The sequence below is a fragment of the Rana temporaria genome, chromosome 1 (assembly GCF_905171775.1).
Source record: "Rana temporaria chromosome 1, aRanTem1.1, whole genome shotgun sequence".
Taxonomy (NCBI): domain Eukaryota; kingdom Metazoa; phylum Chordata; class Amphibia; order Anura; family Ranidae; genus Rana; species Rana temporaria.
In genome coordinates, this window is record NC_053489.1 from 255,501,677 (window position 1) to 255,519,151 (window position 17,475).

The following is a 17,475-nucleotide window of genomic DNA, read 5'->3' on the forward strand; positions in this document are numbered from 1 at the left end:
TGGGTGGGTGCTATGTAGAGTTGCCACCTCATCCCTTTAAAAAGGAACACATCTGAATTACACAGGTTCTGAGGCTAATTTAATGCAGATAAGGCACCAAGTGAGTTTAATTACCACCTTAATCAGCCACAGAACCTGTGTAATTCAGATGTGTTCCTTTTTAAAGGGATGAGGTGGCAACCCTAGTGCTATGGTGGACCAGGGGGGGGGTGGTGTAGTAGAAGGTTTTAGACCTGCCATCTGCACGCAATTTAGCGCTAGTCAGCATGGTCTGTAGGGGTGGTTGAGGACTCAAACAATAATTGCCCTGTAATTGATTGCCCCCTAACAGAGAGATGGCTGCTTTGAATGGCTAGGAACCCATTTACATGTGTACATTGTTCATCTTGATGGAGCCTACTGTTATTTCTTAAGAATAAATTAATGAATAAAAAACTGAGTTATGGTAAAACAATGATTTTTTAAATGTGATAAACTACAGCCATGTTTGCTTGAAAGTGTTTTCATGTGTAGAATCTAATTACACTGTCTCGGGCAAAAGGCTTTTTCCTTTAAATGGCAATTCCCCTGCACGTTTCATTGTTCTTTGCACAGGAGCCTGGTAATTGCAGTTTTAACCTCTGCCAAAGCCTATGTGTATGTTTGCTGTTGGGAACTACATATCCCATCATACACTGCACTACAGGGAAGTCTCTGGCTGACTCAGCCAAGTGGAGCGTTGCTGAAGCATTTCCCTCCCCCAACAAATGAACACACTGCTTTATCCGGGGGCAACGTGCTCTGACTGCAGCTTTCCTGCATTATGAATTCAGGTTTGAATTATAAATAAACAGGGATGTATTACATAGATGAGGGATAGCTGTGTATTGCGGAGGCTACATACTTGTTTTTCTTATCCTCTATTTGCAGATAGGATTTTTAAAGGAACAGTGTAATTGAAATGTAAGCAGTGGGTTGATTAAGAATAAAATGAATTCTATTGCAACAAAGGTTATATTTTATTCAAAATATTAAATCTATTTACACTATAGATTTCATTATAATGCAAAATAGCCCACAGCAACCAATCAAAAATCATGTTCTGCTGACATCTGGTTTTTATATATAGAATTATTGCCATTTGCAAATTGTTTTAGAAAACCAATAGCTGCCGGTCACAGCTGAGACGGTCACCCTGCACTTGGTTGGCTTTCCTGAGCTGTCAGGCAGAGCACACCTCTATCCTGCTCACTGTGGGGTAGATCCACAGAGCCAGTACGCCGGTGTATCTACTGATACGCCGGCGTACTTTCAAATTTTTCAAATGAATCCTCAAAACAAGATACGACGGCTTCTGGGTTAGATCCGACAGGTGTATGTGTTCGGATCTAAGATGCAATACTTCGGCGTCCGCTGGGTGGCGTTCATGTCGTTTTCGGCGTCGGGTATGCAAATTAGCTATTTCCGACGATCCACGAACGTACGAGTGGCCGGCGCATTTTTTTACGTCGTCTGTAGTCGGCTTTTTCCGGCGTATAGTTAAAGCTGGTATTTCGTCGCGTATAGTTAGATTTGCCATGTTAAGTATGGCCGTTGTTCCCACGTTTAATTTGAATTTTTTTTTTGCGTAAGTCGTCCGTGAATCGGAATGTACGTAAGTCACGTCTATGTTAAAAAAAAAGACGTCCTTGCGACGTCATTTAGCGCAAAGCACGGCGGGAAATTTAGGGACGGCGCATGCGCAGTTCATTCGGCGAGGGGACCCACTTCATTTAAATGAAACACGCCCCCTAATCGCCGATTTGAATTCCGCGCCGTTACGCCGCTTGAGATACACTACGCCGCCGTAACTTACGGCGCAAATTCTTTGGGGATTCGAACCAGCAAAAAGTAAGTTACAGCGGCGTAGCGTATCTCACATACGCTGCGCCGATGTATTTGTATGTGGATCTGTGAAATCTGTTGGGATAAATCTAAGGGAGCTGCCACTACTGATTACATTTCTCACTCACCCTTGGTTCACACCCATCCATTTTTTTTTTTTAAGTGCGTTTTGCAGAACGCACTACAGTCCATTTACCATGGTTTCCTATTGATCTAGTTCACATCTATGCATTTTGAGTCATTGCGTTTTTTGGAAAGGGTCATGGTCTTTTTTTCCCAAAGCAGGTTGCATTTTGCTTGTACTAGACTTCAATGGACCTGCACCAAAAACGCAAGTGTTGCATTGTTGATGCCTTTTGCGTTTATTAAATTTTCTGGGGCTAATAGGAAAGTATAACGGTTCTGTTCATGTAGTGCGGCCTTGATACGACTTTACACTCTCTGGCACTCGAGCAGCAGCAAAGTCGCATCAAAGTACTGCAGGAACCGTTATGTGTCCAAAGTCACATGGTAGGTTAAGGGCTAGGATAAGAGTTAGGCTTAAATATTAGTGTTAGGTTTAAGGGCTAGGGTTAGATGCGACTGTTAGAGCCGGTTCACACAGGCGCGACTTAGCTGCCTGACAAGTCGCACGCCGTTCTGTACAATAGAACCGTTCTAATAGGAGCGACTCAAGTCGCTCCGACTTAGAAAAAGGTTCCTGTACTACTTTGGGACGACTTCAGGGTGACTTGCATTGACTTCAATACAGAAGTCATTTTGCAAGTCGCCTCTGAAGTCGTGGGCAGATCGCCTTGCCGAGTTGCTCGGCAAGTCGTGCTGCCCCAGTGAGAACCGGCTCTTAGGGTTAGCGGTTGTTCTGGTGAGAACATTCAACCCTAGCCCTTAACACTAACATTTACACCACAGGCAGTCCAGTGCATTTTTTTTTCTGCATCAAAAACGCATGGAAAGTAGGTTATATGGTTTCCAATGGCATAGTTCACACCAATTGCTAGCAGTTCCAGTTCCAGAGAAAAAAGTAGAACATGCTGCATTTTTCCTGCACTGGAACACACGTCCTTAATTAAGGTTAAAAAAAAAAGAGGGGGAAAGAAATGCACTGGACTGCATCAAAAACACACTGGAACGCATCAAAAACGCATTAAAAACATGCATGCAGAAAAGCATCTGGAACGCACCAGGGCTGCATTTCTATAGTGTGAACTGTCCTTAAACCTAGCCCTTAATACAACCCTAACATTTAAACCTAGCCCTTAACACGAACCCTTAACCCCAGCCCTCAACCCCAACCCTTAAATGTAACCCTAAATCCTACTTTGATGAGTCTTTGCTGCTACTTGAGTTCCAGAAAGTGTAAAGTCGCAATACAAAGTCGCAGTAACTGTCATACTTTCCTATTATCCCCCCCAAAAAAAGCAAAATGCATAAAAATGCGCGTTGAAAAACGTGCAGGAAAACGCATCAACCGCAACCTGCATAGATGTGAACCCAGCTCTTATAAAGGGGGCTTAACTACCCAGAACACTCCATAAGGTGTTGTTCTTGATAAATAGCAGACCTAAGCTGCCCATAGATGGAACAACATTTTTCAGGTTCAGCAGAGACCAGCCTTATTTCAATCCAGCTATGGTCGTTCCAATGATCGACTTCTGTCCAATTGGATTACAGAGTCCTGCTGTCAGAATACAATAACAGCAGTGAAGATTTACCATCCACCTTGCATCTGTGGATAGAAAAATCTTTTTTATTTTTTTTATTTTTTTATAAGCCCCTGGCAGTCTTTTGCTGGCCTTAAAGTGGATGTAAACCCATTTTTTTCTTTTATGTCACAATGTATAGTATAAGATTTCCTATCATCTGTGCCCAGTCTTGCCACACAGAGTTAATCCAGCTCTGAGCAATCCTCTTTTATTGTTCAGTGAAAATTAACAGACTTCCAGATAAAACCCTGTCTAAATAAAAAGTCCTTTCCTCTCTCCTTGCTTTGAGTGACAGGTTATTTACATATCTAGCTTGGACATGTTTATCATATGTTATGTTTATCATAATAATGAGGTGATCCAGAGTTCATTGTATATTACCAGGAGGGGGAGGGGTGGATTTCTCACTTTTTTATGTTATGTTTATCATAATAGGAGATGATCCACAGTATAACATATGATAAACATTCTGGGTTTACATCCACTTTAAGCCTGGTACACACAATCAGCTTTTCCGCAGACAAAGCGTAGGACTTTTGTCCAAAGGGCGGTGGCCAGGAATTTGTCTTGCATACAAATGGCACAAAATTTCAACAAACACAAAACTATGTGGTTTTTCAGCTCTTTAGCCCTTTGGGCGACTTCTGCTAATGTTGTGTTATGCTCTGCATTGCTTCTGAGCATGCGTGTTTGTACTTTGGAGCAACAGCCTGCCATCAAACAATTCCCGTCGGAAAATCCGAGTGTGTGTGTATGAGGCTTTAGGCTGGATTCACACCTATGCAGTTTTAGTGCTTTTTGCATTATGCAGATTTGCACTACAGTCCATGTAACATGGTTTCCTGATGAAACACGTTCTGTAGTGCAAATCTGCAAAATGCAAAAAGCACTAAAACTGCATAGGTGTGAATCCACCCTTAAAGTGACACTAAACAGTATCCTTATTCTCCAAAAATAATTCATCCACATCCACTACTTAATGACCAAGCCTCTTTCTGAGATTCGTTGTTTACAAGTTAAAAACATTTTTTTTTTGCTAGAAAATTACTTAGATATTTGCTAGAAAACATTAGATATTTTTTTCTAACACCCTAGAGAATAAAATGGCGGTCGTTGCAATACTTTTTGTCACACCGTATTTGCTCAGCGGTCTTACAAGCGCACTTTTTTTGGAAAGAATTCACTTTTTTTATAACACAGTAAAGTTGGCCCATTTTTTTATATTGTGAAAGATAATGTAACGCTGAGTAAATTCATACCCAACATGTCACGCTTCAAAATTGCGCCCACTCGTGGAATGGCAAGAAACTTTTACCCTTAAAAATCTCCATAGGCGACGTTTAAAAAATTCTACAGGTTGCATGTTTTGAGTTACAGAGGTGGGCTAGAATTATTTCTCTCGCTCTAACGATTGTGGCGATACACGTGTGTGTGTGGTTTGTTAGCAGGAACACGTCCGCTGACACCCGCCGTCATCCAATCTGATCCTGTCTGCCAAAAACAGACAGATGGGGGACATATTCCCCATCCGGCTGGCTGGTCGGATCAGATGGCATAGGATAGAAATGGACAGGTGGTCCGTTTCAATCCGATTGCCCCATAGACAAGGGTGGGCTGTGTCCGCTCTGCATAGCGGAGCAGACACGGACCTGTCATCTGCCTACTCAGCGGAGAGATCCCCTGCTGAACAAGTGGATCCCGCTTACCCAGTTGATTTTGACCATATAAAGTAGGAGGGTCATGTCCTTTTGCTTTCAGAGACTTCCCAACTGATCTACTGTATCTCTGGAGGATATTTCACTATACCAGTTGGGCTTTTTTGATTTATCACTATCACTTTCCCCTCTGATAAGACAGGTGCCAGATGTAGCTGCAAAGTTTCTTCCACTGCATAACCATGTACACTTGAGTAAAACAAATGTACATAATTAAAGTGATTGTAAAATCTTGGTTAAAAAAACAAGCAAAAAAAAAAAAAACATGTTATACTTACCTGCTCTGTGCAGTTGGAATTGCACAGAGAAGTCTGGATCCTCCTCTTCTCAGGTCCCTCTTTGCTGCTCCTGGCCCCTTCCCGCCTGACGAGTGCCCCCATAGACCAGAAATTTGCTATGGGGGCACCCGCACCATGTCAGAGCTCCGTGTATCTATTCAGACACGGAGCCCCGACCCGGCCCCACTCCCTCTCTCCCCTGATTGGCTAAGTAACTTTGATTGACAGCCGCGAGAGCCAATGGCACCACGGCTGTGCCCCAGCCAATCGGGAGGAGAGTCCCAGACGGCCCAGGGAATCGTGGACATCGCTGGCTAGAGAAAGGGCTCAGAGTAAGTGTTAGGGGGTGCTGGGGGGCCTGCTACACAGAAGGTTTTTTATCTCTATGCATAGAATGTATTAAGATAAAAAAAACTTTTGCCTTTACAACTCTTTTAAGCAGAGATCCTTTCTGAAAATAATTCAGCAGCAGAGTTCTTACCCCATGTGTGACTATCGTCTGTTTGGCTTCTGCTTTTAGTGTAGCAAATAATACACTAGAGATTTTGCACTATGCACAAAATGCAATTATTTCACAAAATACATTTGTTTGATTTTGTTGTGTGTTTTTATTTCTTGAGACACGGAGGCCTGGTTCACAGCTATGCAGGTTACAGTTTGCATATTCTGGATACATTTTGCATTTTTCAATACACGTTTTTGATGCATTGAAGTCTATGGAATCAAAAAACAGAAAAAAGTCCCTGTCCCATGCCAGAAAATGTACAGATGTGAACTACATCCATAGAAAACCATGTTAACTACTAGCCGACCAGCCGGCGGCAGGTCGGCTCTCCTGGGCGAGAGCCCGTCTTCGAGCGGCCACTAGGGGCGCGCCCCCCGCTCGCCCCCGACTCCCATGCGTGTGCCCGGCGGGCTCGATCGCCGCCGAGCAGCCGCGATTGCTCGTTACTGAGCGGGGAACGGGAGCTGTGTGTGTAAACACACAGCTCCCGGTCCTGTCAGGGGGGGAAATGCTGATCTTCTGTTCATACAATGTATGAACAGAGGATCAGTGTTTCCCCTAGTGAGGCCACCCCCCCCACAGTAAGAACACACCCAGGCACATACTTAACCCCTTCCCCGCCCCCTAGTGTTAACCCCTTCACTGCCAGTTGCATTTTTATAGTAATCCAATGCATTTTTATAGCACTGATCGCTATAAAAATGCCAATGGTCCCAAAAATGTGTCAAAATTGTCCGAAGTGTCCGCCATAATGTCGCAGTACCGAAACAAAATCGCTGATAGCCGCCATTACTAGTAAAAAAAATATATTAATAAAAATGCCATAAAAATACCCCCTATTTTGTAAACAGTATAACTTTTGCGCAAACCATTCAATAAACGCTTATTGCGATTTTTTTTTTACAAAAAATATGTAGAAGAATACGTATCGTCCTAAACTGAGGAAAAAAAATGTTTTTTTTATATATTTTTGGGGGATATTTATTACAGCAAAAAGTAAAAAATATTCATTTTTTTCAAAATTGTCGCTCTATTTTTGTTTATAGCGCAAAAAATAAAAACCGCAGAGGTGATCAAATAGCACCAAAAGAAATCTCTATTTATGGGAAAAAAAGGACGCCAATTTTGTTCGGGAGCCACGTCGCACGACCGCGCAATTGTCAGTTAAAGCGGTGCAGTCCCGAATCGCAAAAAGTGCTCTGGTCTTTGGGCAGCAATATGGTCCGGGGGGGGTTAAGTGGTTAAATGGACTGTAGTGTGTTTCTGCAAAACTGAAAAATGCATAGCTGTGAACCAGGCCTTACAAGCCAGGAAAGTACAAATGCGCCCCAAATGACCTCTTTTTGGAAAATAGTCAGTTTAATGTATTTAGTAAGAGACATGGTGAGGTTTTTTTTTTTTTTCACACAATTCTTTGTAAAATGAAGATTATTTTATTTTATTCACAAAATTGTCATATTACCAATTAATGTATGGCGATACCACATGTGTGAGACTTTTACACAGCCTGGCCACATACAGAGGCACAACATGCAAGGAGCACCTCCAGATGTTCTAGGAGCATAAATTACACTTATAATTTCCTGACAACCTATCACACATTTGAAGGCCCTGGAGCACCAGGACAATGAAAAAGCCCACAATTTTTTTTTTTACCCCATTTTGTAAAGCAAACACTTCAACCTATAGTTCTTTGGCATTATGAGTCTTTTGAACATGTCATTTTTTTTCCACAAGTTTTTGGAAAATGTGGAAAGAAAATGAAAACACAAAGTTGTCTGTTTATAAGATATTTCTAACACATGTACATACCACAAATTACACCCCAAAATAAATTCTGCTATGCCTCCTGAGTATGGCGATACCACACATGTGAGACTTTTACAGGCCACATTCAGGGGGCACCATCAGGTGCTCTAGGGAGATAAAAAAAAAAAAAAATTTAATTTCCTGACTACCTATTACACTTTTGTGTGGCACAAATGGGCACTGATGTGGAATAGATGAGGCATGAATGGCCATGGACGAGGCACGGATATGCACTGATGTGGCACGGATGAGGCACTGATGTGGCACGGATGAGGCACTGATGTGGCACGGATGAGGCACTGATGTGGCACGGATGAGGCACTGATGTGGCATGGATGAGGCACTGATGTGGCATGGATGAGGCACTGATGTGGCATGGATGAGTCACTGATGTGGCACGGATGAGGCACAGATGGGCATGGATGAGGTGTGAATTGGCATAGATGAGGCATGGGTGAGGATGAATGAGGCATGGATGGGCTTGAATGAGGCACATATGGGCATGAATGAGGTACGGATGAGTCTAAGATTAGGCACATATGGGCATGAATAAGGCACAAATGAGGCATGGATTTTGGCACATATGGGAATGAATGAGGAACAGATGAGGCACAGGTTAGCACTGCTGCAGTCTCCCTCCTCTCCTCGCACACTGTACCGATCGGTGTGTACGGCATGCGAGGAGAGGAGAGAGTTGTACCAGACATGCAATGGTTTGTTGACAAGTGATCGTTCCATCCAATAAAGGAGTGAACACATGGTAAGGAGCTGTCATTGTCCCTTTACCTCAATCCCTGAAGCACTGGGTTCAGAGGATGCGATGGTCACAGGGAAGCAAAATTTTGGGAGGACGTCATTGTACACCCTCCCAGAATAAGCCAACCACGCTGTAGCCATCATTTGGCTATGCTCGGTCAGCAAGTGGTTAAAGCAGAACTCCAGCCAAAATATAACAATATAAAAATGAATAGCGCATTAAATGAGAAAAAAACAAACACTTTTTCTGCAATGTTTACCTTAGTTTCAGGAGAATTCCTTTACGTAACGCGGTGAAAATGCAAACAAAATATTTTATTTCTATAATGCTCTCAAAATAAGTCCACATAAAAAAAAAACCTCACTCAGTGTTTTCTTGTGATAGTACACACATGTGCCACTGCTCTTTAAAAAAAAATTCAGTGTAGTGCTCCTTTATATAAATCTCCACTGCTGCCAAACGGCTCTTCGCGTGCATACAGCGATCCCTCTCCCTTTCAGATGAAAACTCACCGACTTCAAATGTCTCCCATTCTCATGGTTGGTAGAACTAGCTTTTTAGTTGCATCAATCAACTCTGCGGCAGATATCAGCTAATCATTCCACAGAACAAAGTGTGTCAGGTATCATGTGGGAGAAAAAAAAAAAAACCCCAATGGCATAGTAACCAAACCACCAAAAAATGTATTTAAAAGATAAAAGAGCTGCTCACATTCTTAAAAAAAAAAATAGTGTTTAAGATGTAAATCACATAATGGGCTATCTCTGTATCTCACTACCGGCGGGCGCTGCTTGTTTCCGTCCCGGTGTCTCCTCTAGTTGCCGTGTAGCCACACCCCAACGCGTTTCGTCACTTCTGACTTCCTCACAGGGGTTCTTTTTGCTGCTAGATATGCTCAGTCTGATGGACAGTATTATTTAACTGACTTCCTTTGACCCCAGGTCATACTGGACCTGTGCTAGTTTGTGACTGGACAGTGGAAGGAGAAGCAGTACAGCAATGAGCTCATCTCTTTCATATTGCTCCTCCTTTTAATCGGCATGCTCCTTGTCAGCACATGAACTGATTGGCTCCTTGTACTGCTTCTTCCTCTCATGCTGTTTTGCTAAACAGGGATGGTAGAAGGCTACTACATTGACAAATGTAGGCATCTAAATAATACATTTAATGATGTATTAATGATTAATGTGTGTCTTTTATATCTGTCTAGAGTTCAGCCTTAAAGTATTTGTAAACCCTCCCCTTGTAAAAAACAGCCCATTCAGTTTAAAATAGAAATTAAAGGCAAACCATTTGTGTGTGTGTGTGTGTGTATATATATATATATATATATATATATATATATATATATATATATATATATATATATATATATATATATATATATATATATATATATATATATATATATATAAAACATTATAGACACTTTATTTTAATAAGTGATCAAATAAGCTCTGTTCTCTGCTGCATAGGAGATTTAGAGAGCTGGGGGAGGAGCAACAACAGTACACTTATCATCCCAGTGAATGGCTGTGCAGGAGGGCATGTCAGGACAAGTCTGATCATTGGAGGAGAGAGTTCTCAGCACAGCTAGAAACTGACCACACTGTGCTCTCATGCCTAGTGTGGCCAGTTTTCATTATGAAAAGCAGAGAGATTGGCAGGAACACCAGGGATTTCACGCAAAGGAAGCAATACAAAGGACAGGGTACTTTTTCATACAAGTACATTGTACAGCAGGCACATATCAGCAATATGAAATGCAGTACAATTTTACTATGCAAGACCATATTTGTCTTAATATTTTTTATAGTCTAAACAAGGATGACTACATTAGGCAATTTGTGATGATTGGTTGTAAAACATTTTTGCTTTTATGCTTATGAAAAATATGTCAAAGTTTTGATTGAGAAATTGGCACATACCAGCTTGCTTCTGTACAGACCTTATAATCATATGTTCCTTCTTTGCTTGTACACACAGTTCTGGCTCTTTCACAAATCACTTGTGCATCATTTCATCTTGCTGAACATCGTACTTTGTTCTTTCTTTCCTAGAAATGGCACCTTCGTCACATCTATCTGGGTCTATTGAAGTGGAAAGAAAGTTTGTCCCAGGTCCAGAAGTGGAGAAAAGCTTGTATGCACTAGGGGCTGAGCTGCTTAAGGAAATCACATTTAGAGACTCTTACTATGATTGCCCAGATTTGCGGCTTACACTTTCCGACTGTTGGCTGCGAAAAAGGGGAGATAGTTGGGAGCTAAAATATCCACCACAGCCAGGAGCTAGAGGACTAATTGGAGCTTCCACACAATACTTGGAGGTGACTGAAGAAGATAAAATTATTTGCAAAGTCAGTGAAGTACTGGGTGTCCCAACTCCCCCCAGCATAGAAGCGTTTTGCCTGAATGAGTTTGCAAGTTTCGTGACGCGTAGACGCAGCTTCCAGCTGCCTCTGGAGGAAAGCTCGGGCACCATGGCTGTGGTTGACCTAGATGAGGCTGACTTTGGTTTTGCAGTAGGTGAAGTGGAAATAATTGTACAAACACAGGAGGAAGTACAAAATGCATTTCAAAAAGTGGAAGAGATCTGCAAAAAGCTAGGTAAGAACATCAAAAGCATCCCAGAACAAGAGTGGATCGGCACACCACGTTATCCGTGGAGCTCCGCTGCTGCCTCGGCTATAGGAAAGGCTGCGGCTACGGCCTAGCTCCCGGAGTGGCGGCCATCTTGGTCCACCCAGCGGCGGGCTAGGTGAGCCTAGAGTGGCGCACTGACGTCATCACTCGGCCTCAACTGCTCGTGTTTGGCCGGCTTCTCTGGTAAGACTAAGCAAGCACTAATCTTCCTATACAGTGGGGGAGATGTATGTGGATATTACAGTGGGGAGAGATGTCTGTGGATATTACAGTGGGGGAGATGTCTGTGGATATTATAGTGGGGGAGATGTCTGTGGATATTATAGTGGGGGAGATGTCTGTGGATATTATAGTGGGGGAGATGTCTGTGGATATTACAGTGGGGGAGATGTCTGTGGATATTACAGTGGGGGAGATGTCTGTGGATATTACAGTGGGGGAGATGTCTGTGGATATTACAGTGGGGGAGATGTCTGTGGATATTACAGTGGGGGAGATGTCTGTGGATATTACAGTGGGGGAGATGTCTGTGGATATTACAGTGGGGAGATGTCTGTGGATATTACAGTGGGGGAGATGTCTGTGGATATTACAGTGGGGAGATGTCTGTGGATATTACAGTGGGGAGATGTCTGTGGATATTACAGTGGGGAGATGTCTGTGGATATTACAGTGGGGAGATGTCTGTGGATATTACAGTGGGGAGATGTCTGTGGATATTACAGTGGGGAGATGTCTGTGGATATTACAGTGGGGAGATGTCTGTGGATACTACAGTGGGGAGATGTCTGTGGATACTACAGTGGAGGAGATATCTGTGGATATTACAGTGGGAACTATATATATGGTGGAGATCCGAAAAATGTATGTGCGTTATAATTAATCTAAATTAGTCGATTAATCGATTTAAAAAAAAGCGATTGATCGAACACGAAAATTTTAATCGGTAACAGCCCTAATATATATATATATATATATATATATATATATATGCTTCTGAATGCATTTTTTTTGGTTTCCATAAAAAGCCTCTAAACTCAACGGCCTAGAAACGACTTGAAACAACCCTGTGTACATGTACTGATAAGATAACACAGAGGAGAGTTCAGGAGCAGCTGAAAAACATGCCCAACTGCTCCTAAACTAAGGTGACCAGATTTTCTCAAATGAAATCCGGGGACATTATTACATTATTTTATTGGCAAATGTTAAACTATTTTATATGCATATTTTCCTCAAATTATATATGCAGTCAGTGGTGTAACGTGGGTTGTCAGTGCCCGGGACAAGGCAAGAAATTGACACCCCCCACCAGACTTTTAGTTCCTTCCACTTGATTCCTACACTGACCACCTCACTAACCTACCTCATTCGTACACTGAGCACTACGATGACCTACCTGAATTCTACACTGGCTACTACACTAACCTACCTGACTCCTACACTGGCCTACCTGACCACTACACTGACCTACCTTATTCATACACTGACCTACCTGATTCCTACATTGACCACTACACTAACCTACCTGATTTCTACACAATCCACTACCCTAACCTACCTGATTCCTACACTGATCTACCTGATTCCTATACTGACCACTACACTGACCTACCTGATTCCTATACTGACCACTACACTGACCAACCTGAGTTTTATACTGACCACTACACTTACCTACCTGATTCCTGCACTACACCCCCCCCCCCCCCACATGAACAGTGTAGATTGGTTGATTTTGCTCACCTCTCCATGGCCTCCATGAAAATCTATAGGAGCAAGGCTCTCCCCAGCACCAGGTACTGTTCCCGACACCCAGCTGCTCCTCAGTATCCCCTGCCAAGAGTTTTTCCAATAGCCGCTGTACGCTCTGCTATTCTCACACACACATATGGCTGCCCACACGAGAGGGATCATGGAGGACAGGCTGGACTACATGAGTTCCTGGGCGGGGGGGGGCAACACAGCACACTTTGGGGGGGGGGCACAGTAATGATTTTGCACCCTCAAATTTTGCACCCCGGGGCGAGAGTACTTTCGTGCCTCTGCAATCCGGGGACAAATTCAGGGACAGACTGGCTCCGGGGACAGTGTCCTCAATCTGGGGATGTCTGGTCACCCTATCCTAAACGCCCATTTACCAGCAGTAGTGTACATGAGGCCTTAGTATTAGAGTAAGTATTTTTACTAAGATCCCATTCACACCATGTCCTTTGGGCTTCACTGCTCAATGCATGTGCAACATAATGTCATGCTGAAACTCATTGTTATAAATAGCAGGGGTCACACCAACATGCTGCCTTGATGTGTGCTGGGTGAAAATAAAACAGGCTGCATTTAAATTCAGCACCACTACATGTAAGGAAAGCCAAAAGTATTTTGGCTTTTACTGTGGAAATAAAACGCACACCAATGCAAAGCATTAAAAAATGCACTGGGGGAAAGTTTAGGTTGCAACATTCTCTTAACCAGGATGTTGGAGCTGACGTTTAGGTGGATCCTGCATTCTGTGGCACAGTGTTATTGTACCAACAGATTAATTTGAGCATACAAACAGCAGGCACATTTCTGTGTATTTAGCTGTATGTCTGAACTTCCTCTTTAAAGAGAAACTGTCATCTTGCCATTCAAAGAAAGTCTCTGTGCAAAGGATCTCTGCCCGACCCCCTAATACCTCTCCAGCACTCCTTAGCTGCTTCTTCCTTCATAACTATAAATAAAAAAATTAACAATTCTAAATAAATAATAAATTCAATAAATGAATACTAAGTAATAGTAAATAAATAATTAGCCCCTAACCCTTAAAAAAAATAAATAATAATAAATAACCTTACCAAACACCCTAACGCTAAATAAATAATTATTTATTTTTCTTGTTTGGTTGCTTATTATTAATAATAATATTATTTTATTATTATTAATTTAATATATTTTAAAGCTAGGGGTTCATTATTATTTATTATTATATATTATTATTTTATTGTATTTATTCATGATGTTTTTTTTAGCTATTTGTGTATTTAGTTTACATTCATTTATTCATATATTATTACTATTTTATTAAACAAAAACAAATTATTTGAGCAAAAAATCGCGCACAAGTGCACAACAAAATGTGCAAATGCACACAAAAACACACGAATAGGGTGCTTCCATTAATTTCTATGGGAATAAAATCGCGCCCAAACGCTCAAATCTGCCCAATTCAAGCTACAAAAAAAAGCTCCAAAACTTTTTTGAGCTTCAGGTGTTTGACTTCAGGCAACTTGGAGTGGAGATGTGAACCATCTCCATAGAGGATAATTAATTTTTTTCTCCTTCTGCATTTTGGATCAAGGGTGTGAATGGGGCCTTAGGGCTTGCTTCAAAACATGGCATCGGTCACACTTTTTTAAAGCACTCTGAATCCCAATCAAAGCACCTGTCGCTAAATAAAATGGTTAGCTTACAGTCCTGTTCACACGTTGTGTTTGCTTTGCTTCAAAAATGATACGCTATGTCGCTTTAGTGGTGCTTCAAAGCATCTTCGCTTTGTTTTTGCAAAATTGCAGGTATGATATATCAACACACATAGGGCATCTGCCAAGCTTCATTAAAGCTTCAAAAAAGCATCATGGAAGCACCACCGAAGCATTAAAAACACATCAAAAAAGCATGTTGAAGCAGTAGGCGCTTTAATGTTTTCTGAAGTCGAAGCAAATGTAAATGAGCCCTAAGGTCTGAACGACAGTACAGTTGCCCTTTGTTTGGAAAGATTAGAGATCCCTGCCCTAGACATACCACACACTAGATCCTTCTTGCACTGGAGGGGGAGACATTTTTTATTATTTTTACCTGCCCAGAGTTGAAGGCAATTACTTAAAAGACTTAAAAATAAAAAAATGTATAGTATTTTATATTTAGTATTTTGGATTTTATAGTATGGTAACAGTAATGCACTTTACTCTTCCAGGTGTTTTCCAGGAATCAGCAGTACAAGGCAAAGTATCAACATTTCTTCAACTGAATCGTGTTGAACATTACAAGCAGTTAATTGAGGCTCATATAATTTGACCTTTGCAAAATCCACTCAAGAAGCCATGTGTGCACTCCAATGATTTCTGACTATAAAGCCCTGCACAAACTGCTGGTCCTATATAAATCCTGTATAATAATTGTAATAATAAAAATATTGATTTGGTCTTTGTGTAGCAATCCACTAATGACTAAATCTGCCCACAGACATGGATGATTGTTTGCAGATCGGACTGATTTTGGATGGGTCGAAAAATTACAGCATGTCTATGGGCCAATCTGAGACCTCTGTAGACACACCCTGGCCAACAAATCCTAAGAGTCAAGAATGAACCATGTCAGCTGACTGCTGATGTTCTGCCAAGATAAAGCAGCAGTACCAGGTCTCATTATTCTGTTTACCCGTTCATCTCTCAAATATTAGTTCTACCAATTATGTCGGACCTAAACAAGAAGGCTGCCTAAATACAAACCTACACTATAGAGAATCAGTAATGCAGCATTTGGAAAGTAATCGTAGTAATGTCCCTCTGATTGTGGATAAAGAGACGGGATTGGTTGCAAAATTGCTGGGGTTGGGTGGGCAGCTGGGGGGCGGGTGACAGATAAGATTATGGCTGGGTTAGTGGAAGCAGAGGGTAGGGATGTGCAAACTTTTCAGCCCCTAATCTCCAAAGTTATGTTTGTTTATATATGTGTCCTAATTTATTGTACGTTTGTTGTGTGTGTTTAAAGTCTTAATACATACACTTAAAATCTTTTGTTTTATTGCTTTTGTTTATTGTTTTTTAACATTCACTTTAATGGGCTTTAAAGAGAGAGAGTTGCAACATTGGAAATTAATTTAAAAAAAAAACTCACTGTAATGACAAAGACAACTAAGTACAATAAGATGGGTGTGTTTCCCTCTTTGGGTACATAGGGTGATAGATAAAAAGTTCACCCCTGCTTGGAGAGAGAGTGAACATTAAGGAGGAGGTGATGTGATGCAGAACATGTTGAGAAGGAAGCAGAGGAAGGTGTAAAAGAGAAAAATAATGAAAAATATTGGGTAGGTGGGATCAGTGGGTTTGTAGGGACCAAAGATTTAAAAACACACAAAGCTCACTGCCTAAAAACTGCAGGAGTTTATTTGGCGTGTTGGGCAGCCCATTCAAGTGAATTGGCTGCCCTGTGCGCATTGAAAAAACATACGGAATGGGGCCTTTTTTGAGGCCTACAAAGTGATGTTTGTACCATTTGCTTGGAAAGGACAATCCGCTGTGGACTCAGCTCACCTTACCTAAATCAAAAGGTGGTGTTGGCCTTCCAGACCTACAGTATGTAAATGCTACTGGGCTTGCCAACTGACGAGTCGTTGATTGGTGGCTTCATCATGTGATTAAAGATTGGGTGACTCTGGAGACTGCCTTCTGTTTGTTCAGCCTATGATCTCAGCCTTGGATAGCCTCTTCACGCTTACTGGATCAGTTGCATGCCCATCCAACAAAAGGGGCTACCCTTCGGAACTTTCAGGTTTGCTGCAAAGTCACTTCCGTATCTCTGTGCCTAGCTCACTCACTGTTTGGGTAAATCCTGCTTTTCCTCCTGAGCTACTTCTGAACTTTTCTAGCCGAGGTATGGCCTCATGAGGAAATTCTGGATACAATGGCTTCACCCTCACTGATGGGCACAATTTCTTTCTGCCCTTATGTCCACATTCACCATTTCTTGACTGCCTCCACAGCTCATCCCTCTTTTCCTGTTCAATGACTCCCTTTAAATCTCTTTGTTCTAGAGGACAACCTCAAAGACATGTCATTTCTTCTATCTACCAATTTCAATTTGATACTTATAAGGCCAAATCAGGAAGGCCTGCGCCTTATGGCAGAGGGACTTGAGCTTGGAGTTGTCGAATGATGACTGGAGGAATGTTAATGTTTCAATCTACCAAGGTACTCTAAATTTAGCAATCCAGCAAAATGGTCATTAACTTCAGACACAATGGTATAGGACGCTGACTTTACTATACGAAATTTCCCTTGCGATCTCCAACTAACGAAGGTCCTTTACTCCATGTATGGGGGGCCTGCCCTGTGATCCAATGATTTTGGGATGTAGTACATAAAACGGTGATTGAAGTTTATACTTATACTTCCATCTCAATACCTTCTTCATCTCTCCCCTATGCCGATTTGATTGTATTAAAG

At 41.8% G+C, this 17,475-nt stretch overlaps 1 protein-coding gene across 1 annotated transcript; it reads left to right on the top strand.

The window, feature by feature from the left end:
• Positions 1-672: 672 nt before the first annotated feature.
• On the top strand, positions 673-16,046 carry THTPA (thiamine triphosphatase). The gene is made up of 3 exons (XM_040354446.1): positions 673-812; positions 10,691-11,236; positions 15,225-16,046. Exons 1-3 carry the CDS (start codon positions 803-805, stop codon positions 15,323-15,325), a joined length of 657 nt encoding a protein of 218 aa, XP_040210380.1. The 5' UTR covers positions 673-802; the 3' UTR covers positions 15,326-16,046.
• Positions 16,047-17,475: the final 1,429 nt, after the last annotated feature.

Excerpts from the sequence above, each read along its gene's own strand:
- THTPA (XM_040354446.1), top strand. Across the intron at positions 11,237-15,224 it reads AGAGATCTGCAAAAAGCTAG|GTGTTTTCCAGGAATCAGCA; the intron begins GTAAGAACATCA and ends TTACTCTTCCAG.